We start from the raw sequence: 24,882 nt of genomic DNA on the forward strand, positions 1-24,882 counted from the left end.
TCATGCGGGGAGGAGGGGAACAATATTTTGATTTCATACTACGGAGTACAAAACTAAAAAAGAAACGAAAAAGGAAAAAGGAAAAATCGCCGGTAGCAACAAAAAAAATGGAGTAACTGTTCACAAGAGCTACACAGGAATAGAAATATAAGAAGAAGGACCCAAATTTAACAATAACTTGTACGAAAAAGAATAATCTATCTTAAATCCAATAAAACAAAAACACTCGCTATGCTCCAGTGCCCTACCCAAGCCGCACCCGGTCTATCAATAAGTTTGCAGTAAATATATAGGCAATAAAGGTTAAGTTGAAAATAAGAAAAAAAGAAGAGAACGAAAATGCGATAACTCCATGAACAACAAGAAAAACCAAATCAAACTCCTTTACTTCAAAAACACCGGAACACCGTACACCACTGGCGCTGCTCCATTTAAGTATTTCAGAATGCAAGCACTTCGGGACTTAGCAACTGCAGTATCAAGCCCTACCGCGCCACCCCCTTGGTGCTGTTTTATTGGACTGGGTAGATGGGGTTTCGTAGTTGTTGGCCCTTTAGTTCTGCCTGATTGGTTGCTCTCAACTGGTGCCTCGTCCATAAGACCCCATTGCTCGAATGTGGAATGTGCAAAGCGGTCAATGTCCTTATCGGTCACATCCCAAAGCGTGGCTACAAGAGCGGGTGTTCCCGCATGCATGTAATTGATCGGTGTCCCATATGGCTCGAATTCGCCTGCTTCGGTCAGTGAACCACTGCTGCATCCCATTAGGAAGGTTACGGCACAGCGATTTAGGCGCTTAATGGTCCTTCCCCGAATATATTGGGCCCCGCTCCCATGACCAAAGTAGAGTAGTAGATCTTTGCTTTCTAGGTATTGCTTGAATTCATCTTCAGTTGGTTCTCGGTTGGCGATACCGCTCCATCCGTCCAAGCTTAACAACGAATGTTCAAACATAATTTGTGTCGATTTAAGGTCCCCTCCGGGGTTGAGAATATATGAGCCAAGTTTTCGATCAATGTGGAATCCATCGAATCGTTCTCCAAGATCATTGTTGGCTTGGAGTTTTAACAGTGTCTCTTTCAAGTGATGCAAAGACGGCATCCGAGAGACAGAGGACTCACGTAAACAGTCGAGAGATTCCCATGGGAACGAGTGAAGCTCTTTGTCAAGGATGAGTATTGTATGGCCTGGTTGAGTGGATACCAGCTCCCTTTTCTCAAGCTCCTTGTATCTGCGTATCGCATCGAGTGTGTCAATGACCATCATATCGAAATCGATTTCGTCATATGCATTTCTTTCCCCCTGGAACTGGAGTATGTCGACAACAAAATACAAAAGGTCCATAACTAGGTCTTCCGGGTTTGACCTCTCGTCAATACTCCCAATGTTGACGAACAATTCCATAACATCCCAATGGAAATTTGGTTTAGACGCTCGGCCTCTTCCGCGTTGTCTTCTTGACGGAAGATGCTTGTCGAGGATTTTGCCAAAATTTTCGATGAACTGCGAGAGAAGAGGCGTATTCCGTGGACACTGTGAGAATATGCCACGAAAACCGCCAAACCAAACAGTTTCAATATTACCAAGGAGGTCTTTAAGGCGATTATCTAGCGATTGGCGAGTAGCCCACCATTCCTTCTTTGCAATCTTACCGACACGAGCTCGGGCGTCGTGCGCACTCTCGTTGGCCAGCCGAATGATTTCCAGTAGCTCCCTTTTCCCCTCTCCAAAGTCGAATTCATCCTCGTCCATGTCCTCCGAGTTTCCTCTCTTCAATGGAAGACGTAGTAAAAATGGTGGTTTTCCAGACCGTAACTTGGATATGATGAACTCGTTATGATCGTCGCTTACGGTTAAAGAAAGGACATTCCAGGTATCTGGTAAAATATCGACATAATCTAGCATAAAATCGGTGCATTTGAGTTCATTCGATTTCGCGAAATTGCTGGGTACATCTGGCCATTTCAAAGGTTCAACTGGGCCACACAACTCTTTGTCAATTGTGATGCAAGAATTCTCTCTTAGGAAGGCCAAGTTTCGTCCGTTTTCTACTCATCATTATTAGCTTAGATACGGGACATTAATTTGCAGATCCTGATACGTACCTATGGTAACTGCTGCCTGTAACGGGTCGGAAAATCCTTCCAGTTTGGAGCATGTCGCATTTGATACCATACATATTTGGCCTGAAATGGATGAAACGTTGTGGTTATCGCGGGTTGAACCGTAAATAGGCGCGGAAGAAGACATAGCAGGCAGTAAGCTACTTGCTATAGATGCCATGTCAGCAAAGTCTTTCGGGCAAGCCCGAGAATGGCTTTTCGTAGTCGAAGTCGCAGCTCTTGTTCTGGTTGCCTGAGCCTGCCTTTTTGTGCTGCGAGAACCTGTGGAAGATGGCTTGTCTTCCTTGACCTTCTCTGCTAGATATATTGATGGCAGGGAAATTGTAGACTCTGGTAGAACACAGTAAACAGAATGGGAACTGAGCCGTTGAATCCAATTGGAGAGGAGGTGCTGCGCCTTGGTTATCAGGTAAGATGTCTCGCGAGTTTTGCATTTCGGAAGCTGCTCTGCTTGGTCAAGAAGAGTGGAGGCTTCTGGAAAATCCTGGGTCGATAATAAATCCACTACCTGCTGATGTAGCAGGTCAACTTGGAACCGTAAAAACGATCGTGGTGAAAGTGAGGTTCCGGTGGTCGAACTAGTTGGAACTTTGGGGAGAGGAGGCGTGTTGCCGGCCGTTTTCGCTCGTCTCGCCCTTGTTTGACGAAGGGTGGGGCCCTTTCTACTCTGCGCTTTGGCTTTGATGGTCAACTGGCTCAGTTTTACTTCAAGATCAGGCTCCGAGATTAGAGTATCTGTTGGTTCAACCAGAGGATGTGCCGAAATGTCTAGGAGAGTTCGATGAGCGAGCTGAAGCGATTTAGTCCTCTCCTCCGGGTTTCCTTGGAGTCGATAAAGAAGGGAAAAAGTCATATGAAGCGACACAATATCTAGACTCCGATCGAGCGAATTGGATATTCTCGAGACGATCTCCAGCAGCTCCTGGCCTTTCTCAATGTGACCGCCGCGGAGCCAGGCATTCCCCAGTTCCGCCTGGATCGACGAAGCCGAGGACGTTGCACCGATGGCCTTACAGATTTTTAGTGCTTGCTCCCCGAAATATACACAGTCCTGGAAAAGACCATTGTGCGCGGAAAGCTTGGAGAGGTTGACAAGGCCAATATAATGCGAGGTGAAAAGCGGCCAATACAAAGAGCCTTCTCGATAGCCATCCCGTACGCAGTCGTTCTCTGATGATAAACTGATCGCTTTGACCTTATTGGAGAGGACATCGATGTCCGAGTCGGAAATTTCAAAAGCTTTGCATCGCTTCATATCTGACACTCTGTCTAATTTTGCCCATATTCTATTGTTTAGTTTAACAACACATTTGGAAAAAAACATAGCATGGTTGAGAGATCCAAGTTCGAAATATATTCGAGAAGAAACATAAGCAGCTTCAGCTACTAGTCTTTCCCAAGTCAGCCTAGACTGGAAGCTCGAATTCAACGCATGGCCGGTGTTTTGTTCAAATATCACCTTAGCACAGGATAAAGTCTCAATTCTAGTTATGTCAGTCCAGTGGGCAAAGCAAATGATGGTAGGACAAACGCAGGGGAGATGGAGGGCCAGGTAAACTCACGCCTGATCAATGCTTCCTATATCGGTCAGATATTCCGCGAGACTAATATTCCAAGAAACTAACACCATAGGCGAGACATTGTTTCGGAGTAGGTCCTCTCCGCGCCCAAACATAGACCCTGCCATGTCAAGATATCCAAGGCGACTATACTGAAGGCCAAGGTGGGATAAGCAAGATACTATCTCTGAAAAATCCTTTGGTTCCTGGATCTCTAGAAGATGTCGAAGTGTCGATAGGGCCAATATCCTAAGTTTCCACGATCCAAGCACTTCCGCATAGTTGATCAGCACCTTTAATTGTGCGATCAAAGCTTCCGGGTCATGGACTTTTGCAAGCACGGACTCCCATGTCGGGCAACTTCGTGCAATTGCGGAAAAGGAGTAAATTATTTCCCGTAGGCTTTCGGTAGGCAAGGGTCCCTTCAAGAATCCCAGGGTTAGGCGGAGAGAGGCCAGCATGGATTCTTTAAACTGGACAAGGCCGGAATCTTTCCCCATGTCGAGTTCACGAGATAAAAATAAGTTTGCCTCTACTAAGATTTTCTCAAGAAGTTCGGAACCCAAGTGATTAGGAACATGTAGACAGAGGCGGATAGCGTGAAGGATTACTCGTAATCTCCGTATTGGATAGATTTTTTGTGGATATTGTTCAAGTAAAGCTGAAACTAGGAAGGATAACAGCGATATCTTCGAATCTAGTTCCCCGCTGGAAGATGTCTCTAACAAAGCCATAGCTTGACATTCAAGTAAGATTCCTCTCTCTTCGGGCTCGAGATTCTCGTCGTCAAAAACTACTTCGCTAGGATCATAGCCGTGTTTCCAGTAAAATCGAGCGTAGCTGGCCAAAACGCGGCCTAAGGGAAATGAAGGGTCTTTAATGATGTAAGATGGCGGTTGAGTCGCAGCATTCTGAGTTGCACATTTTAAAATGCCACCATCTATATGAGCCTGGATAGCAAACCGGTAGGCCCCTTGAGACTTTTGAAATTGGGAAACATCCGAGTATAGGGTCGCTAGGCGTTCGTATTTTATAGCCACGAATCCAGCTGTGTTTTCCGGTGGACATGTCCGCAGAAGGCTCGTTGAGCGCTCCAGTAGTGGGATGAGATCAGATGACGATACCCCAAGTTCCTTTTGTTTGACATAGCGGGACCAGTACAGGTTTGATAGCTTAACGAAACTAGCTGATATTGAACCAGTCGATTTTGTTTCGTTCTCGATACTCTCCACAGAACTTAAATGTTTCAGCAGAGTGAAACAATCAGAGAGAAGAGGCTGGATATCTGCCCATGCCGGTCGCTTGGCAACAACTGATATTTTTCCAACGGCAACAACAGAATCGACGGCTGCAAGTACAATATTTTTGCATTTTAGAAGCCGTTGATGAAACAGACCATTAAGATTGTCATCGGAATTGACGTTGGTTGGAGCTGCTTGTCCAAGGTAGCGAGTCAAGAACCTCACAAAGTTGTTGAGATAGTCAATAATGTAAAGCGCTAGAGGCCCGTACTCCGAGGGTCCTTCATTTTCGTCTAGGACCGCGTCGCCCAGTGTATTCAGAAAAGCCATCGCTGCTTTCTTGAGTTTAGCTGATTCTATCACTAACTCCTCGAGATCGGATTGATTTCCCCTCAGCGGAGCTGCTAAACATTTCAACGCTTCCGATACCGCTGAGGCAGTTTTAGATGCGCGGCCAATCTTTGGAATTCGCAGTGTCTCCAACCGTAAAAGAGAGATTTTGCAATGGCAAATACCAAGGAGGAGTGGTTGGTCAGGAGACAGACACGAAATACAGTCATCGAAAAATTTCAGCGCATCGAGTTTGCAGTCAGCACTCTGTGCTAATTGGCCGAGTACCTTCATAACCATTGATACAGAACCAACCTGGTCGGTAGAAGGCAAAAAAGTAAATCCTTGTGCCATTACCGTTGACTCTAGGCGCCGGAAAGCCTGCTTCACTGACTCAAAATCGCCCTTAGTTATGACCGTGCATCGTCTGGCGAATGTCGTGAGATAACGAGCTAACGGGTGCCAGAATTCTTTCTCCATATTGCACTTGTGTCCACAGATCTTCCACCATATACACCGTATTTCCAATGCTAGTAATTGGAGATTCAAGGTAACGATATATTTGGGGTGAGATTTTGCTGAGGAACTTTTTCCATCTTCAGCATTTGGCGACGGGGAAGCAAGGGAAAGAATAGTGTACGAAAGCAACTGTAACAGTTGAGCCGCCTTGTTGTCAGCTAGAACACCTTTGTTCCGCGCTATAAGAATTATGCTAGCCGGGCTTGTTGGGTTTGACAACAAAAGCAGGTCTGAGAGCTTATTCACGATGAGAACTTTTTTTTCGGTTGTAATGGCCTTTAGAGCATGGGCCTGAAAAGAGATGACTAGGTTTAAGAGTTGGTCATCAGCAGGGACCTTATCGATTTGGATGAGGTCTGCTAGAGTTTCCTTTGATGGTTCGTCCCGCTGGCGGGCATTGGCGGGCTTCTTCAGGCGCTCGAAGTTCCGTTCTGGTGTTTCGTTTAGTATATATCCCTTTAATCTCCTCTTCAGCTTTCTCAGTTCGTTTATTGCAGGTTCGTTCAAACCAACAGCAAGCAGCTTCCCGATCAGAACACAAAACCCTTGCTCTAGCTGGCTATTGAATTGCTGCGTCTCCGCTACGGGAGGAGACTTCAGGTCTCGAAGACATGACAACGCTAATCTGGCACAGTCTGCAACTTCCACAACCCCGCAACTTTGTATATTCTTTTTCGGACTACTCATGTCCATGCCTTTCGTCTTTACGGGCGAGCATGCGGTCGAATTCGGCGAGACCGATTGCAGGGGCCGTCTAGGAGCCAGCATCTTTTGCGGAGTGTCAAGTCTACTTTTCACAGACTCCCTAGAGGCTTGCTTGTTTGAGGAGAGTTTCATATAATCGGAGAGTGCCTTTGACGCGGAATTAAACACATCCGTGGCTAATACAAGCTTCTCTCTCTGCGAGAGCAATCCACTGTCTGTTCCATCGAATGTTTGGGATGGAGCATATTTTGCAGCAGTTTTTAACTGATATGGCTTGGAAACCTTGCGCACTGTTGAGCCTTTTGGCCGCCTGGTTGACTTGACATTCTTGGGTTGTTCATCGTGGTAATGGGTGCTTGGAGCGGAGTTTGGGGAGAGGAGCTTTTTGAGCAGCGAGGTGGTGTCGCTAGTGCAGGTAGAGGTCGACTTGACAGCTTGTTTCACGGACGCCTCCAGAGCGCGTATGGAACGCGCCGTTTCCTCCATTTCTGTCATCTAAAGTCGATAATGTCGTAACTGTCAATGAAGCCGACCATATTCCAGGCTCTATCGTAGCGACGTCCGAGCTGTTTCGGGATGGTCACTAGCTGCTGGTTGCCGAGGCAACCATATTGATTACATAATCGTCCCTGCTCCAGAAATTCCCCTCAGGGTTTAGCGCCAATTCTTTTCTCTCTCTGGTCTCCAACCTGTAACATTTTTTAGTATCGCGTTGCAGTCCAGTCCAACATTGAGTAGGCAATATTCATTTTTGCATACCGGAGGAATATTATAGTTAATCATGTCTTCTCGACCCGTGATTTTGAGGCATTGCCACCTCTCAATCCCATCCAATCCCATCCTCTCCCGGTCCCGCCTGCCACAGTCAAAACTACCTCCAACCGAGCCTCATTCCCAGCGCCGATGTCTTGCAGCGGGGCGGGCAATCCCCAAAATCTTAGAACCTTCGATGTGGACGTCTATGGTTCCCAAATTCCTTCGGAGCGGGAATCGGCGTGGGACAGATTCCGCACCCCGAAAGTCCAGAGCGCCTAATCCAGCTACATTTTATGCCATCATGTTCACTCTTATCGGCTCCCAGGCTATCCGGATGATTATGCTTCGAAATGAGTACGCGAACGATACCCGGAGCGCAGATGCGAAAACCCGGCTGCTAAAAGAGGTTATCGAACGGATTCAGAAAGGGGAAGATGTGGATGTCAAAAGGCTATTGGGTACGGGGGACGAGGCAAAAGAAAGAGAGTGGGAAGAAGGTGATTATAACTCTTTTAATAGGTGGATGGAAACAAATACTAATTGATTGGAACATCTAGTCTTGAAAGAAATTGAGCAGGAAGAATCCCTATGGCATTCCAGGGCTAAGCGGACACATCGCGGGAACGTGCCAAAGTCCGATAGTGACGGTGGAAATGATTCGCAACAGTCGACTACTCCGCAGCAGAGTGAACCGGAGATAACGACAAAATATCAACGAGTCACTTCTAATGAGGGACCTACTACGGAAACAAGCAAACCCCAACGGCCGTCCAGTTTCTTCTAAACAATCTATCCCATGTTGCCATCTAAGCCATAACAATTTGACATCGGACTTACTACAAATTTTAAATATATCCCTGCTTCCCCAACGTTTTCGAACACAAAGAGATATCTCACTCCTGTTTAGAACACATGTTCTTGACTATCTATGGGATAACTTTTGCGGATCTCATCCGCTCAAGTGCCCTAATCCAGGTTTCCGCGTTGCTCTCCTCGTCCGTGTAGCCAGTTGCTATTGTCTTCCGCAAATCAACTTGACGGTCAAAATTTAGCTTAGTCAACCCCCAATTTTCCGAGCCATCCATGGACGGAGACGCTACTTTCCATCCTTTCAACCCATATTCCTTTACCATCCTTTTGTACTCTTCTTCATGATTACGGATATACTCGTCAGGCCCGGGTGTCTCTGTCTCACTCCTCTCGCGATCAACGGGCGGTATGCCTTCAAGTCCAAACCAAGTGCATATAACCGGCCATTTCATCTCCCAGCTCCATGGGGTCGATGAGGAAGCAACGTTGAATCCCTCTCCGTTGGCCAACAGATTAGAGGATAGTGAAAGGTGGATTGCAGATTTAGCGATCATATCTGCACCCGCGTCGTTGGAGAGCGCTTTCCAGACGCCGAAACTACCGGGAAACGGGCATTGGGCGCCCTTGCCGTTGATGTAGGCGTACAGCGAAAGAAACATGGCGATGGGATATGCAACATTATATCCATTAGGGCGAGGGAGGAATCCTGGCTTGGGGTACATAGGTGCTTAGTGATCTTTGTGCCATAAAGCGGCATTAATATGAAAGAGAAGAAAAAAAATTATGCCTAACCAATAATGTCGTCTGGCCTTGTCTCGCACCACTTCCACGGTTTCCCGCGTGAGAACTCATCCATCCATCTCGAAAGGTTGAGATATGGGAGGCGATCAGCCCACGGTTTGCGGAGGGGAGGCAACCCCTCTGAGAGTGGCACTGGCATATAGAAGTCCTCGGCGAAACAAGTCCCATATATGAAAGTTCCATACTGGAGGTGGATGAATTCAAGCTTTGGTGCGAGATCGTCGATCACGGTCACGGCTTTGCGGAGGCTGTCTAATGCCTTGGAATCGGGCACGCTCACTATTGTTTTGGCATTAGGTATAAAGCGTGTAAACAAACTCATCGCTAATTACTCGTTCCTCTCTAAGTATCATATTTCTTCAAATCTTTTTTAAGGAAGAATATATGCCCGAAACTTTACATATATATCTTCAGGCATCCATATTCCACCGTCATATATCCGTACCTAAGTAAAAAACATGCGTAAAACTCTCCACACCCACAAGCCGCGAACCCAGCTTCCCCTTCAATACTTCCTCCGAGTCCCCGACGAAATTAACGCCCGAAACTAGCTGTAGTCGTTTATCCTCTGGCCAATATGACACTTCCTCCTCATTCAAGGGTCGCATTGTAACCCCCGTCACCCGGTCCCAAATACCCGGCCGCGGATAATCATGAAGGAGCTGGTTGATAAATGCCCATCCTGAAATTCCCGAGGCGCCAAGAACCAGCGCATGGCAGGGGTTAGTCGATTCAGGCGCCATTTGTTTTTGTTGTAACGTAGTTTGCCGGTTGGCTAGGATAAGGTAGGGGATGTGATGTGAAATGAGTTTATGTTGGGCTTGATATGGTACAGTAGGTAGGAGGCCTTTAACCATTATCGAATCTCGAAGTAAAACAACGCGGTAAGGATTGTTAGTGGTGGTACTTCATCATGGGAGTATTCCTCTAATGGACGAAATTTTCGGCGACAATGCGAGAGTGATGTCATGCATCCCATCATCTTGAACACTCACTGCATAAACGTTAGCGTGCACCCATCGTAGGGTAACCAAGCAGGGGGCTATCTATATTATGTGTCACCTCCCGCTAGGGTACTTGACAGAAATAGGGTGAGTAATTATATTCAACGCGATTCTGCGAATATGCAATGGCATTAAGAAGAAGCAATAAAATAAATGGACTAATGTCAAGCCAGAGCTGAAACTGAGCATTGAGCATCCTGTCACAGGTGGGTAAAGTTTGGAAATTTTTGATCTCCAGCAGATACATCGGACACGGGGAGGACCGCAAGCCGACAAACTACAAGTTGACTTACCTAGTGAGTACTAAAATAAATAAAACACAGAAATATTCTCTAATTATTCAAAGGATCTAATCTAGTCTATTATTTCTAGATACATATACATAGAAATAATAGGACTTTGAGAGGGAGAGAATGACGTTTGGTGGTACGGTTAGTGGTTAACCGGTTCAGAGGTTGTCCATTTCTCTCCCTCACACACTCTCTCTATGATTCTATCGACACTTTTGGGGGGGTATTTTGGCTTGTTCTTTCTTTTCTTGCGAAAATCCAGATGTGGAAAATAAGGTCACAAGAACAAGGGGGCGCGAGGTGAACTTGAAAGAAGAAATGAAAATATGGAAGAAATCAAAAAAGAAAAAGAAAGAAAAAAAGAAAAAAAGAAAAAGAAAAAGAAAACCAAAAGAGGTAGATGCGAGGTATAAGATAATATTAAATCAAAAATTAAAAAGAAAAGGAAAAAGGAATCTTTCGCGGGAGATAAAAGATCGCCTAGAATAAATGTAAGCAAGCAATCTTTCGTTAAATGGTGTGTATGCGTTTTCGCTGGGAGGATGATGGATGGTAGACAAGCCGGACTGAGGAAATGTCGAGGAGAGAGTAGGAATAGGAACTAAATAGGATTTTCTGTAAGTAGCGTCACATACCGGCGGAGGGGAGGGGGTTAGAAAAGCGAGCTCGATTAGGAAATTTAAAATGGAAAACAATAAAAATAATGAAAATAACAACAAAAATCTATGGCGTTAAGATGGAAAGGGAATTTTTAACAAGCAAGCAAGCGGAGGGCGAGATGAGGTTGATAGGGCGTGGTGGCGAGAGGAGGACGGGATCACCGGTTGGTAATAGATTCCGGTCATCATGCTATGATCGATATATGACCAAAGTATGTGACACGGCAATCGAACCAAATCAGGGAGGCGGAGATAAAAGTACACACACAAAGTACGCTTGCCACCCAAGGGGCAAAAAATGGACGGGTCTAGATATTCAAACACAGATATGAACCGCAGACGGAGAATTTTACACCTGCTGCATCATTTTTCACGCAGCACCAGCAGGCAAACTCGCACTCCTGGGCATCTTAATCCGGCCAAAGTCCTCATTCAAATCAAGAATGAGCTTCAACGCATTCCGCGACCGGATATACGGCAGAGGCCCCGTCGCCCGCTGGCCCAACCCGGGCTCGATATGGCCGATCGGCGTAACGTCTTCAGGCTGGCTGCCGGGCAGCGGCAGCCAATTCTGCAGAACCTCGTAGGCAGCAAGCGTGAAGCCGAACTGTGGCGATGAGCGCAAGATACGTGCCGGGCCGCCCTTGAAGAACGCGCGGAACCCTTCTTCTCTCATTATCGTCGTCGCGCAGTGGCGGACGGATGTATATCTCGTCTCGCCCTTGCGGGCTTCGACTTGCAACCTTGTCTTGATGACGTCGCATGGTGTTGTGAGGTAGGCGGCCGGCATGCCGGCGATGGCACCGGCGGTTAAGAGTTGGATAATGGTTAGTTTCTTGGTGGGCGATTCGCCGAAGAAGTCGGATTTCAAGTGTGCGTAGGTGGGGAAGTAGATGGCCGAAAATGGGACTGGGTGGGGTCATATAAGTTAGATAGCTGCATTGACAAAGAATTAGTTTGAAGATATTTTACTCACCATCGCGAAGCAAGCAGGCGCTAGCTCCCTTGTACAATCCCATCAACCCCAAGTTCTTGATGATCCACATGGCCGATCGACGTGGCGCACCCTCGACGCTCTTGGCGATCTCTCCTTGAACTTGCAGACGGATCTTCACGATCTCTAGGGGGTTTGTGAAAACCTGTGTGTGAAATTAGTATCAATTAGGAAAAAGAAGAAGCAAAAAGAAGCTGAGTGAACAAACAATAAACATACCACTTGACATCCACCAGCCATACCACCTGCAAAAAGTTCCCACCCCAACCCAATCTTCCCCGTCTGCTTATCCGCAAAAGTCCGACGAACCAGGTCATTTACGGTGAGCTTAATGGCCTTTTCAGGGGCAACACCAATCAATTGCGGTATGACGCCCGAATACAAGCCAAGAACACCTTCATTCCGAATAACCTTCCTCGCACAATCGATTGAATTGCTATACAACCTCTCCCCCACACGCGCGCTCCTCTGATTCTGCATTCTCGTCTTGACAAGATCAATAGGGTACACCATAAAGGCGCCAAAGGCACCTGCGATACTGCCCAGACCGAAATGATGCACCGACTCCAAGATGTTCTGGAGGACCTGTTTCGATTTTGTAGTTGCCTTTTCCGTGGTTTGAGTGACGCTTTCCATTGCAGCGTTACCGACCGCAGAAGCTGCGGAATGCCATGAAGCGTCTATAACTTTTGCAAAGTCGTTTAGCGAGAGTTTTCCTGAAGGCGCATCGAGACCGGCAAAGTGAAAGAGGATATCGGCTTCCATGGGGGTGAAGAGGGACGAGCGCGCGACGCGAGAGGCTTCGTTTAGGAAATCTGTGCGGGTGATTGTGCCATCGTGACTCTTGTTTACGGCGCTGCGGACGATATAGTCGATCATGTCCATCTCTCGTATTATATTCTGAAAGGCGCGGACGTTGGCGTACGAAATCTTACTTCCGGCGCTGATGGTGCATAGGGAGGGTAGGTTTTCTAGAAGATGATCTGACAGCTTGTGCCTAGCGGTGTTCAAGATGATACGCTGGAAATCCTCCGGCTCGATGTAGCCATCCCCATCCTTATCGAGAAGGTGGAACGCCTGACGTATTCTCTCGCCCTGGAGGCCACGAAGCATTTGTGCGAATTGCGGGTAGGTCATGTCATGTCGTCTCTTCTTCGTTCCTGTATACAACGATACCCATTCTGAATTCCAGTCAAAGGGAATACTATCCTTCCCCGTATTCTGGGTATATAGTTTTTGAAACGTCTCATATTTAATCGCTCCGGTCCCTTCCACATCAAACAAACGGAACGCAATCTCATATTCCGCATCGGGTTTGGCAATTAGATTCTCGAACGCGGTCCAATCGTGTAGATTTACTTTACCAGTCTTCCGTCGATCGGCAACTCGGAATAGGATACCGTATTGTTCGCGTTTGATTTTGTGCTACAGATGGAAGAAAAATGGAGGCATCAGCAAATGGTCAATCCCCTGTTCCTTTTGATGGGTCTGGAAGGTAGAGCTGAACTTACATAGTTTTCATGTACGGGAGCAATGGCATTGATGAAATCCTCCTTGTTCATATACCGCTCTCCCGTTTCGTTATCAGTCCTGGCATGTTGATAGAAATGCGCTCTGATCCGAGAAGTAACCGGGAGGTCAGGATCGGGCAGAATTGATCCCATGATGGATCCTTTTATACTCATACTCTCCTTAACCGCAGCCATGATTGAAAGATTGGTGAGGTGGGTGGAGGTTAACTAGAACCCGGTGATTTCACACACACACTCACGCACGGCTTCGCAAAGCTATCCCCAAGTAAAAGTTGCTGACTTCGGGCTTAGAAAAGAGGGAGAAGGGGCAAAAAGCAAAGGCCTGGAATTTTCGACAAGGTCAAGAGCCGCGATTCCGAGGAATGCAGCTAAAAGAGGGTTTGGCAATAACGAAACTAGCCAGGTTGCTAGTGGTGAGTGAACGGGGGGTGTGGAAAAAGGTCGATACGCAACCAAATTAAAAACGAAAAGAAGGAAAAAAAGAAAGATGAAAGATGAAAGGTCACCGGCAAATATTCATAAGAATAATAATAATATGCACAAAGTGAATGTGTGTGCGAGTGCACAGTGCAGTGGTGTGTGTAAAAAAATTACACAGGAGAGCGATAGGAGATGTATAAATGACCGGTGAGGGATGGATGTTGATGAATCAATGCGGCAAAAAATTTTTCCTAGATCCTGACCTTCCGTAGCCAATGGTTTGCCGCAGCGCGCGGGAGTTTGTCGGATGACTCAGCCGATCTAGCTTAGGCATGACAGACCATCAGCAGTGTGGCGAGCGCCAGCCTATTAATAAAATGCTCAAGGCATTTTTGCCCTTCAGGTCTATCATGCCTACGAGGGATTAACTGGATTATTACTCGGTCGATTTTACATGGGCTTATGTATTATTATTCACCTCTTTAACTCATCTGCGCTGAGACGTTGATTTCTTGTACGGAGAGCTCCGTCCAGGCACGGTACACTCACTGGTTTGAGAAAGACCTCGGCTTGGTCGTTAGATAGGCACGAAAGCTTAACTGAAGATCTGAGGGATACAATCACCCTGGGCTTTTCCTCGACGCTAGGAACCATCACACTCTGTGTACAGGCTCTACAGCACACAGTCCTGAGTCATAAAATTCCCTCTGATGCTGGCAGGCATGGGATAGCTAGCTATGTTGAGCCGTTATCGGGATGACCTCTGCCGCTACTCTTTCGCGACCCGCTCTCCCCGCATCGGCCAATTCTGCTATCCCACACCAAGAAAACTGCCAGTGGGCCCGGATATCCATATTTCTCTTGTGAGAATCAGACGGAGGGAAAGAGAAAAAAGAAATAAAAAGAAAGGGAAAAGAAAAGGGAAAGGTTAAAGGAGTCCGCGCACTTATTATCGTTCCGGCTTTCGAACAGCCTACAGGTGAGTGCTGAACCGGGTTTCCTTTTGACTGGGTTTTGGCATGGATATCGTATTGAAAATATATACAGAAATCCGCCGACTTCTATAATATCTAGGGAAGTTGAAGTGCTCCGCAGAACCACTCTTTTAGGATGAGCCTAGCAAGGACGTAAATGACAAGCCTACTCTGACGTCCAAGAAGATGAAAGCCCCCGAAACCGGGAGCGCTGACCACCAACATGCTGGTTCGTGTGTTTGAACAGTTACAGGATTATCGAAATATCCTCATGTTCCATATCTTGTTCAACCCGCGGATCTCGAGCTCTTGGAACTATTCCAGATCATTTTGTTATAAAAAAATGAAGGTGTCGGACCGATCAGCCTAGTTAGTGCTTAAAAAAAAAAATTAAAAATTAAAAATTAAAAATTAAAAAAATTAAAAAAATAACACATGATCAGAACGAAGAGGCCCCGAACATTGATATATTCGTTTATTATTTTGACACGGCGACACCTTTTGCGTTGACAGCCGAGGAAGCCTGCTATTTTGTATCCGCCCCCTCGCTTCCGTAGGCGGAAGGATCCGTGAGTTTGGATACGGCCACAGGTGCCAGAGCCAGATTTCGGTTTCATGTTTTTTTGTTTCTTGGTGCAAATAAGAAGTATGTTATCTTTGTGATCAGTGAGTGTAAGTTACTATATAGAGTAAAAAGATGAGAAGAGATGAAAGGAAACCTCTACTCTGGGATAACTTTGTCTCTGACTTTCAATAAGAAATTCTAGTTTTGTTGCGTTCGTAAGAAATAGTTTCAAATTGGGGAGAATGAATGATGAACGTAAGAACCGGTTTGCCGCGAGCCCTATTCCATAACGTTTCCCTCCCTCCCTCTACCTCTGCCTAATACAAATTAGAACATCTTCAGATGAGAACTTGACACTGCAATTGCTATATCTATTCATATGCTATGGAGTAGAGACAAACGAAAAACTTCAATTGTCGACGGCCCAACCAACCATCACAAAAATGCGGTGCTCCGCAGTGAAGTTGATCATGTACGGCTGCTGCAATGATCACAATTAGTGCGCATTAAGGAAAATTTTTACCATGAGATCATTGATCCCGTTATCACTATCCACAGCACTGTACCAGTATCTAATTATAGCAACACACCCAACAAGGTGAGGTGTTTCCCCCTCCTTTTCCATCATGCCTTTTAGCTCAAGGGCCTGGATATGCAGTGATCGACCCCCTGGAAACATATGTATGTTCGGGATCCCGCTCCTCGTTGAGGTGGGCAAGTCTGCTCTTATCGTGATGATATGACAGTCGTATGAGATGATTTGACCAACGCAAGTGTGGTATCATCGTAATGTTAATGCGGGGGAGCGGAAACTTAAAACTCCATCTTATCTAAGGACGAATGACGTTGAAGACTTATATAGGAAACGCCCAAGCGGTGGTGGGAGAGATCAGAATTCCGAACTGTCCTCCTGTAGCGTGTGATTTCAGCGCTGGTTGGTTTGTTGCTGGCTGCTTGAACTCAGGTTGTCACAACTAGCTTGAAGCTTACCGCGAGATCTCAAGGGATGTTGTAAGGAGGGGTTAAAATTGTTTCCTGATAGGTACGCACAGCGTAGACCCGACAGAGCAGATGGCAAAGATGGGATATATTCATGCTGAGACTTTTGACACAGTACGGAGTAGTAGAGAATACATCAGTCTCTACACTCAAGATTCGACACATCAATTGCAAGAAGTGAAGCTGGGATGTTTGAATGCAAACTTCACATTGGCGCCCAAGCCCGTTCTTCACACGGATCATGCAGGGATGGGTGATTCTGATTCTTGAGGTCCTGTAACTCGGCAGGGGTTGAGAACGTGTTTGCCCATCACCGATCCTACTGGCACACTGCCCTCAATATGGAATATTTTAGCATGAGAGAAAGTGAGAGAGAAGCCATCTACAGAGTAGTTAGATGGAACGACGAGAAGATGGGCGAGTTTGTAGTTGGTTTATTTCAGCAACCACACGGCACACCGAGGGGCTGGTTTCTTACCAGGCCGATTTCTGCGCATCATCTTTTTTATGCGAAACCCCGCAAGTTGATGTCATTCCAGAGAGGAGCAGAGTAAGGCTATTCCATAAGAAGGCTGGATCGGACAAAAATCCATCGTCACCCATCACTTTTGTTCACCCCAGCAGCCACCGTCGCACCGTTCGGCCACTGTTAGGGCTTGTTGCCATGCAGGAGGTTGTGTAACCGTGCGCAAGGGAGCGCAGACGAGAATCGGTGAGGTTGGCCTCTGATAGACTGGACCAAGAGCCGACGAGTGACCAAAATGCGCGATGTGTGTGATCTGGATGTGCCGTCTTGCATTGGTTGGGCGCTTCAAGCAGCGTTTGCTGCACATAGAGCGCGCGATTGGCTGAGGCAGGCAAGGTTGGGCTGGTTGCTGGCTTGATTCTTCCAAGGATACAAGCATCCTTTGCCAGCATCGGCCAGCCACCGCGATTTGGTCTGTTTGCCCCGTTGGCCCCAACCCCCTGCCTGAGCGACTGGGCCGCCGGGGGCCTATATAGCCGCTGTGGCCCCCCTTCCTTGTCTGCGCTGTTGTTGCTATTATTTCCTACTTTTCTTTGCTGCAGTCTGTGTTTCGAATTTCGAACCTTCTTCCCCTTTATTCTTTTCTCTTCCCTTTTTATTTTCCTCTAATATTTTTTTATTCCAATTTGCACTGGTTGGCTGGCCCAATCATATAATATTCTATTTTTATCCTCTGTCTATGCGCTTCCTTCATTGCGTCATCGTCTCTATCTAGTTATTTTCAGTAACAACATAATTTTATATCTATCCGCTCTCAGGTGTCTCGTGGCCGCGCCAGAGTCGTCGACTAATTTTTCGCCCCCTAACGACGACGACGCTGAAAAAGGAGCATATTATATTATTAACTATCCTCTATTCAAAGCAACCGCTGCCATCCATCTATCTATTAAATATCCTTTTCCCCAAAACTTTTGATCATCAACTTTTTACCTCTCAACACCACAAGCAAACCAACCACAAATATACAAAAACATAATGTACGCTGCACGCGCCACTAAACCCAAGCTCTCTCTGAGCATCGCTGCCGCCTCGACCAGCAGCACATCCCGCCCTGTTCTATCCCTTAAATCCCCCGTTGCCATGTCTATGGCCATGTCTCCTCGGACACCGCTATCCCCATCTCCTCTAAGTCCAACTACTCGCAACACAAAGCTCAACCAGCGTGGCTTCTCTACCATGCCTCAACAAGCTACCTTCGCATATGTCAACCCTACCTCCTCGAAAAGTATCCTCAAGAAGAACGGCGTCAGCTCCAGCTCCAGCTCCAGCTTCCCGAGCAGCGGTGTTTCTTCTAAGAAAATCCAGTTCAACTGCGAGCCTATCATCCACTGTGTCACTCCCATTGAGAACACAGATGACTACTACGGTGGCTACAGGAAGATGTCCAGAGACGAGCGACGATGGCTGCTCCGCTCTTAAATGAAGACTCAAGAGGAAGAAAAAAGCCCACATGCAGAAAAAATGAAAATGAAAAATAAAAAATAAAAATAAAAAAATTACCGCATTGGGAAAATTTGAACGACCCGACATTTCTATCTACGATTCATCCACCGAGTCATCTTCCATTTCTGGCTCCCTCTTTTCTTGCCCTCTCCCTTTGGGAAAGAGAGAAAGGGGGGTTTAACATTTGTCCACTGTTTTCTCCCTCTTTCTGAGTGTAGTCGACATGCGACTATGCCATGCAGCTGGAGAAAATGTATGCTCAGATTTTGGCAATCCCCTCTCACGCGCCAGGGGTCACTCGTTCGAGTTATACCCATGCACCTATCCATCCACCATAGGGACTCGAGGCTTCACCAACAGCGACCAGCTGCTGAAAGAGAATACCACAAGATTCGCGCTCGGGGAGGATGAGGAGGAGGAGAGGGGAGCATTTGGCTGCGATTCAGGACTCTGGTTAGTCCTGGGGAATGTGGTGAGCGGGGAAGTTGTTGTAACTACATTGCTTTGTAATGTATAGAGAAGTGAAAACGAGAGCAGCAGCCGTGCACTTTTCGGATATATATTATGGATTTATGCCCTTTTTTTTCTTTAACGATTTTATGAATGAAGTATTTTGTTTTTTGCCGTATTCAGTTTCGGTTAAACTATATTTTTTTATTTTTTTTATTACTTATTTAGTTACTCTTTCTCCTCTGAATATATATTTTTTTAAGGCAAGAGTAAACATTCCACGGATGTATCCTCTGGGGTAGTTAGCTTAGTCGTTTACTTCCCTTGTGTAGCTCAGATGTAACTTAGCTTTTGGGGACGAATACCCTGGAAGCACTGTACCACCTGTAAGTTACCTGGAGGCTTTGCAAGGGTGAAGTCGCATGGGAATAGGGGCTCTAGCACACAAAAGAAAAAAGAAAGAAAAGGCCCCTTTAACGATACTGGATCCGCTCTGCTCCCTGTCCGGTGCCTGTCCGGCCTGTTTAAATCTTTGAATGTAACATAAAAAAAGATCTTTCTTGGAGCTAAGAATCAGTCGTGCCACCACCCCCAGGTGTGATATCGTGCATCCCAAATCATTCACGTGATTGTAATTTTGGGATTTGACCTGAATCCAATTTGAAATAAAGAATTGGGAAACTCTCTAAATTAGAATATATCGTATAATAAAATACTTTTCAAGTAAACAGTCACGTTTACGCGGAACTAGATATTTAATTCCCAACTGGATAATGTGAGATCTGGTGGGTTAAATATTGCTGCAAGAAACCGTTCCACCTGTGATTGGTTCCCTCCCGCCATGCTTGCTTGAATGAATTTCTTCCCAGGACTCGAGAACCAAAGCTTGCCTGCTGTACCTCCTGCCCACCGCTGTTCATGCCCAACGCTCTTTACACTCCTTTATTTTCGCAACACAGTCAATGTTTTCTCTTCGACAGTCACTGCGGGGACTGTGCTATCAAAAATTATTATCTCGCCATCCTAGCTCTGGGCGGAGATATCTGTTAACTCTCGCCATCGAATCATCATGGTAGGTGTTCATAGCTTACATGCGATATCTGCTCCTTTTTGAACTATGTTGGCTACAAAGGAAAACATCTTTGCTAACATGCTTGATGCCTTGCCCGTGGATTGAAAATTCTCCAGCGATGATACTTCTGTGGCCATTGTTGAGAAGCATGACGGCTTGTCATCGTCATCCTCCTCTCCATCCCGCTCTTCCCTCCATTTCCTGGAAAACATAACGGCAGACTCGAGGAAATACAACGGGATCCACCCAATCGTGGCACTTGATTCCCACCAGGAGCATGCAGCAAAGCTGATAAATAAGGCTTTGGCATATCTCCCCGCGGCCGAGCTTACGGACCCAAAGGATGTGGGACGGATAATCACCCTCTCTCCTCACGCCACTTGGGGGATCGCGCCGCTCTTACGGAGGAAGCCGGATTTTATCTCAGTCACAAGGGGTCCAGGAATGCGATCAAACCTATCTGTTGGATTGGATACGGCCAAGGGACTCTCTGTGGCCTGGCAGGTTCCCATTGTTGGCGTACATCATATGCAAGCGCACCTGCTTACACCCAGGTTTGCAACTTCTCTCCAGCAACAACGGGATGCCAAGGCAGATACAGAGTTCATTAGCAGTCCAAATTTCCCGTTTATGTCCATTCTTGTATCTGGTGGGCACACATTGCTTGTACATTCGAAGTCGATAGTGGATCATGAGGTTCTCGCTTCCACGTTGGACATTGCTATTGGAGATGCTCTCGATAAGCTTGCCAGGTCTCTTTTACCCCAGTCATTTCTGGAACAGTCAAATACCACGATGTACGGTAAGATGCTAGAAGCATTTGCATTTCCTAATGGCCATCGTGATTTCGTCGACTATCAACCTCCAGCAACACGAGCGGAGGAAGCCATGAAAGTGAAGGATAATCGGTGGGGATGGTCCATACCCCTGCCTTTTGCTCAAAGCAGAAAGTTGGAATTTACCTTTGCGGGTATTGCGTCGCGGGCTCAATCCATTATCTCCAACAAAAAGGATCGGTGGGAGGCGGCTGGGAATACGGGGGAAGGGTTCATGTCAAATGACGAGAGAATAGATGTTGCCCGGGCCTTCATGACCGTGTGCTTTGAACATCTTGCGTCTCGGACAGTGATTGCTTTGCAAAACATTCGCCAACGACAACAGCAAGAACAAAGGAACCAACGGCAAGACCCGACATACGGATATCAGACTTTTGAGGATGTAAAGCACCTTGTCATTAGCGGAGGGGTTGGTGCAAATCTGTTCCTGAGGAAGCTGTTCCGCTCTTTTCTCGACATTCGTGGATTTCAACATCTAGAGGTTATTGCCCCACCGCCTTATCTTTGCACTGATAATGCCGCGATGATTGGATGGGCAGGGATTGAAATGTTCAAAGCTGGATGGCACTCGGATCTTCGATGTCGGCCATTACGGAAGTGGTCACTTGATCCTCGCGCTGAGGATGGTGGAATCCTGGGGCCAGACGATTGGATAAAAACCGATTCAATCTAACCCTCTCGAGGAAAATAGGAAATCATGACTTGGAATGAATTCAAAGCCGAATGTCTTTCGTTTTCAACTCTTCTTTTCATTTTCTTGCAATGTAGGTTTTGGATGAAAGAAGAGTCTTTAGCGACAACATACATTAAGGACCTAGAACAAGTGGAAAGCTGGTAATAAAGAGGAAAGAAATCGCATTAAAGAACTGGAAACGGAAACATGCGGATCAAAACCAATGAAAGTCGTCTAAACATGCAACAAAGGAAACGGGACGATATTAAGAGGAAGGCATCACTGCGTTGACAAAATCTCACATACTCCTTTCCAATGACCCTCTTCATATGTTTTAATCTTGGGCAACAGCTCAAAGATTACCACATATGTATGCATCATGACTCGAAATATTAATAACCCAAAGAAAAGGAACCTGTTTAAAGGCAAATGGCAGACCCGATGCAAGTTGACTCAGATGTGTGAAAGGAGAATTGCCATGAACACGAAGGCCCGCAAACCACAAATTTACCAACCGCCACAAACCCGCCCTGCGGCGTTATCCAACCTAATACCGTTGGGAATGCACCATCCGACGTAACTCTCATCCTAGGAGGCTCTTTATTCTAAGCTTCTCTTCATCATGGCTATCGTGACTCCCCCGACTTTCATTATCAGAGCTTGCCCTCCTAAAGGAGCTTGGGGTCGTCATAGGCAAAAGATTCCTCTGGCCGCGTTCCAAACACTGTTTGACGTCCGAAATACTTGTTAACCCCATTCATTTCCTTCATTTGCTAGCAGTGGTCTGGAAAAACCCCAGGATGCGAAACTTCATACTCATGAAATTGGAATGAACTTACAAGCTTTTCGACATCCTCCCAATTTTCTCCCGTGGCCGCTGCCAGTGGGCGCCATATTTCAGGCCTCAGCTGATTGTAGTGTCTTGTTACCTTTTGGACTCTCTCCTCTACCCACTCAGAGCCCTTGCGTTTGGCGGCGAGCCGTTCATGCCTCTTCCGACACGCGTTCGAGCTCTTGGAAGGGAAGTTTTCTTCCTGAATTCGGGTCCAGCCATAGCCTTGCGCACGAGCAGAGATGAGGATCTCATCATCTTGCTGCGACCACTGTCCCGATTGACTGCTAGGCGTGGCGGGTGTGGCGGGAGATGGAGGCACGGCACGCTCTGGCCGTTCGGGAATGGTCCGACGATCTAACGTGGAAATACGCGGTGGTGGCATGGTACGAGGGGAGCTTTTATCCTCCCATGGTGGAGTTGGGCGACGTGCGGTTGCCCCTGCGGCGGCGGCAGGTGTTCGTGTTTGACGCATGGTGGCTGTCAACATCGTTGTTCTCGATTTTGGGTCAGGGTACGGCCTGGATCGTCTAGATCCGCGGGGGGTTGTCTGTTTCGGCATTTTAGTTCGTGTCAGGTCACAGCGAGAAGAGTCACAGGAACGATCGTGGCTTCAACTTCGAGCACGACGAGTGAGGGAGCTGTCAGGGTATGCGCTCTGTATGAACGCGGAGGCCAACCAAGTCGTGGAACAGTGATCGACAAAATATTTATACATGAAGAAATAGAACAAATCGCCTCACTCCTCCACCCAGGCCTGCGTCATGTATATTCCTCCTTCTATCGACTAGAAGGGAGAGGGGCAGTTGGGGCTAGGAAAGGGCGGAAGAAAAAGGTGCTTCTGTTAAATTAATCGGCCGATGGTACAAGATATATGTGCGGCGAGGACGACCGTGCGATAAACTGTTTTGTTCGGGGGAGGGGAGAAAGAAGAAAAGAAGAGGAAGGGAAAACAAACAAGAAACCAGGCGGACGAACAGAATAACCACGTGAGAAAAGGCCTGTAAGGGGAACTCTCAGCCTTCAGCAGTGGCTAGCAGAAGCCTGGCTTGACCTGGCACTTGTCTGCTTTTCTTCCCTTCTGTCTTCTTGGTGTTTCTTCTTCTCTTGCTTGATTTCTTGGGTGATGGGTTGGTTGGATTTGTGCGTCCGTGCGAGAGGGTTTTAAAGAAATACTCATGGGCTCCCAGCAAGGCTGTATGTCATAGGCATCCACCTGCACCACACCAAAATGCTTCCAAGAGAAAAACAAATAAGAAAAAAAAGGAAAGGAAGCAAAGGTTGAAACATGAAACGAGGTGACAACTATTTCCTGATTAAAAGCAAGAAAAGAAAAGAAAAGAAAAGAAAAGTTATAACAACCTTTTGAGAAAGCTGAAGAATACCCAAGGTCCCTTGGGATATCTAAGCGCCTTTTTTCGGTCTACCCTTGCTCCTTTCTATTTTGCTTGGTCCTCAGGTTCCGTTTCGTTTCAGGAGGGGGCCGCGCTTTTTTGATGTTTCAGTGAACAAGAGGACAACCGCCTGCAAGGAAGGAAGGGAGGGTTAGAGCGGATGGGGTGCGTTATTGCGATATGCGATATTCGATATGCGGTATGGGTGAACAATATGCAGCGGCGGGTGTAAGCTGGGAAGGACGGGAGGGCGCGAGCAGAAAACCCCTTGGGATGGGAAGGCGAGACGAACCGAACGAACCCGGTTCGATTAGATAAATAAGTATACAATATATATATATATATAAATGATAGGCAAGTAGCTGCTCCAAGTAATATGTATATATGTTTCAGCGAAAGTAGCTGCGGGAGGAGAGAAGGGGGGGAGGGAGGGGGGAAGAAATAAAGCTAGCAGAGTAGAAGGGAAAATGTCAAGGAAAGAGAGAGGAGGGAGGAAGACTTGTTAGGGGACGAAACATATGACATGCGAGGTTGAGCGGAGTGGAAGGGAGCGAGTGAGGGAGGGAGTGGGGAGAAAAGCGATAATATAATCCCAGATGGGTGGGTGACAAAGCTACAACTTGGAGAAGGGGGTGCAATGGCTTCGGTTCTTATATGAAACTGCATCTGCGGGCGGGATCAAATCAGGCCTGTCCGCTCTTCTACTAGTCGGGATATTTTGATATTTTGGCTCTTTTTTTTTTCAAAGATTTATATATTTAACTATATATTTTCAAACATTGCGTTGATGCAAATCCTTTTCTTTTCTTCTTTTCTTCTTCTCCTTGCCTTGTCCGTTTTGGGATAGAGGAGCTGGACTCCACGGGTAGATGAAAGGTTCCTGTTTTTTCAACCTAGACAAGGTGGCCCAGCCATTCCTAATTGTCTTTTTTTTTTTTTTTCTTTTACTTTCTTCTACTAGCTCTGCCGTTCTAAGCACTCCATCCACCCCCAACTTGAGGTTTATGCGCTAGATGTATATGCGTCTGTAGCAGTGAGCGCTTCGGGGGAGAGAGCGGGACGCATGATTGCACAAAACAAAACAAAAATGGCTTAACTGCGCGGCACCGCCGTATATCTTTTTACCTTTAGGAGAAGGGGGGTGGGGGGTTTGGCTAACGGACCGGTCCGTCGATGGGCGGGTACGAACCAGGGTGAGGCTGGATGGGGGGCTGGATGGGAGGGTTGGGGGGAGGGTTGGGAGGGGAGTCATCGTCCACCTGAGGAGTGAACCCAGCCAGTGCTTTCTTTGAGCCTAGAGGGGGGGAGCGGGGTTTGGGTTGAAGTAGGTAAACGACAAGTTTGAAGTTGATGCTCGCATAGGAGGTGGGGGTCA

At 46.8% G+C, this 24,882-nt stretch overlaps 7 protein-coding genes across 9 annotated transcripts; 2 read left to right on the forward strand and 5 right to left on the reverse strand.

Annotated features, from left to right (window-relative positions):
* Positions 1–3: 3 nt before the first annotated feature.
* Positions 4–7,010, reverse strand: BDBG_04545 (separin). Its single transcript, XM_031721718.1, has 3 exons — positions 3,686–7,010; positions 2,106–3,607; positions 4–2,048 (listed from the first exon to the last, which is right to left on the reverse strand). Exons 1-3 carry the CDS (start codon positions 6,970–6,972, stop codon positions 385–387), a joined length of 6,453 nt encoding a protein of 2,150 aa, XP_031578564.1. The 5' UTR covers positions 6,973–7,010; the 3' UTR covers positions 4–384.
* A 95-nt stretch (positions 7,011–7,105) lies between these two features.
* Positions 7,106–9,880, forward strand: BDBG_04546 (uncharacterized protein). Its single transcript, XM_031721719.1, has 2 exons — positions 7,106–7,730; positions 7,791–9,880. The coding sequence occupies exons 1-2, from the start codon at positions 7,259–7,261 to the stop codon at positions 8,015–8,017; spliced, it is 699 nt and encodes a 232-aa protein (XP_031578565.1). The 5' UTR covers positions 7,106–7,258; the 3' UTR covers positions 8,018–9,880.
* BDBG_04547 lies at positions 7,758–10,185 on the reverse strand. Of its 2 annotated transcripts, XM_002624637.2 has the most exons (3): positions 9,290–10,185; positions 8,836–9,123; positions 7,758–8,749 (listed from the first exon to the last, which is right to left on the reverse strand). In XM_002624637.2, exons 1-3 carry the CDS (start codon positions 9,699–9,701, stop codon positions 8,160–8,162), a joined length of 1,290 nt encoding a protein of 429 aa, XP_002624683.1. In that variant the 5' UTR covers positions 9,702–10,185; the 3' UTR covers positions 7,758–8,159. The 2 variants fall into 2 exon arrangements, with proteins under 2 accessions (XP_002624683.1, XP_031578566.1); XM_031721720.1 differs by having other exon boundaries at positions 8,836–10,185.
* A 982-nt stretch (positions 10,186–11,167) lies between these two features.
* On the reverse strand, positions 11,168–13,497 carry BDBG_04548 (mitochondrial carrier protein; the record flags this gene model as incomplete). The annotated part of the gene is made up of 4 exons (XM_002624638.2): positions 11,168–11,706; positions 11,774–11,936; positions 12,011–13,216; positions 13,303–13,497. 4 exons carry the CDS (start codon positions 13,495–13,497, stop codon positions 11,168–11,170), a joined length of 2,103 nt encoding a protein of 700 aa, XP_002624684.1.
* A 1,819-nt stretch (positions 13,498–15,316) lies between these two features.
* BDBG_04549 (uncharacterized protein) lies at positions 15,317–17,491 on the reverse strand. The gene has a single exon (XM_031721721.1). It carries the CDS (start codon positions 17,197–17,199, stop codon positions 16,894–16,896), a length of 306 nt encoding a protein of 101 aa, XP_031578567.1. The 5' UTR covers positions 17,200–17,491; the 3' UTR covers positions 15,317–16,893.
* A 1,907-nt stretch (positions 17,492–19,398) lies between these two features.
* BDBG_04551 (glycoprotease) lies at positions 19,399–24,431 on the forward strand. Its single transcript, XM_002624641.2, has 2 exons — positions 19,399–19,772; positions 19,889–24,431. The coding sequence occupies exons 1-2, from the start codon at positions 19,663–19,665 to the stop codon at positions 21,279–21,281; spliced, it is 1,503 nt and encodes a 500-aa protein (XP_002624687.1). The 5' UTR covers positions 19,399–19,662; the 3' UTR covers positions 21,282–24,431.
* BDBG_04552 lies at positions 21,366–23,809 on the reverse strand. Of its 2 annotated transcripts, XM_031721723.1 has the most exons (3): positions 23,476–23,809; positions 22,121–22,663; positions 21,366–22,005 (listed from the first exon to the last, which is right to left on the reverse strand). In XM_031721723.1, the coding sequence occupies exons 2-3, from the start codon at positions 22,601–22,603 to the stop codon at positions 21,865–21,867; spliced, it is 624 nt and encodes a 207-aa protein (XP_031578569.1). In that variant the 5' UTR covers positions 22,604–22,663; positions 23,476–23,809; the 3' UTR covers positions 21,366–21,864. The 2 variants fall into 2 exon arrangements, with proteins under 2 accessions (XP_031578569.1, XP_031578568.1); XM_031721722.1 differs by lacking the exon at positions 23,476–23,809 and having other exon boundaries at positions 21,402–22,005; positions 22,121–23,050.
* Positions 24,432–24,882: the final 451 nt, after the last annotated feature.

This window comes from Blastomyces gilchristii (assembly GCF_000003855.2).
Source record: "Blastomyces gilchristii SLH14081 genomic scaffold supercont1.9, whole genome shotgun sequence".
Lineage (NCBI taxonomy): Eukaryota > Fungi > Ascomycota > Eurotiomycetes > Onygenales > Ajellomycetaceae > Blastomyces > Blastomyces gilchristii.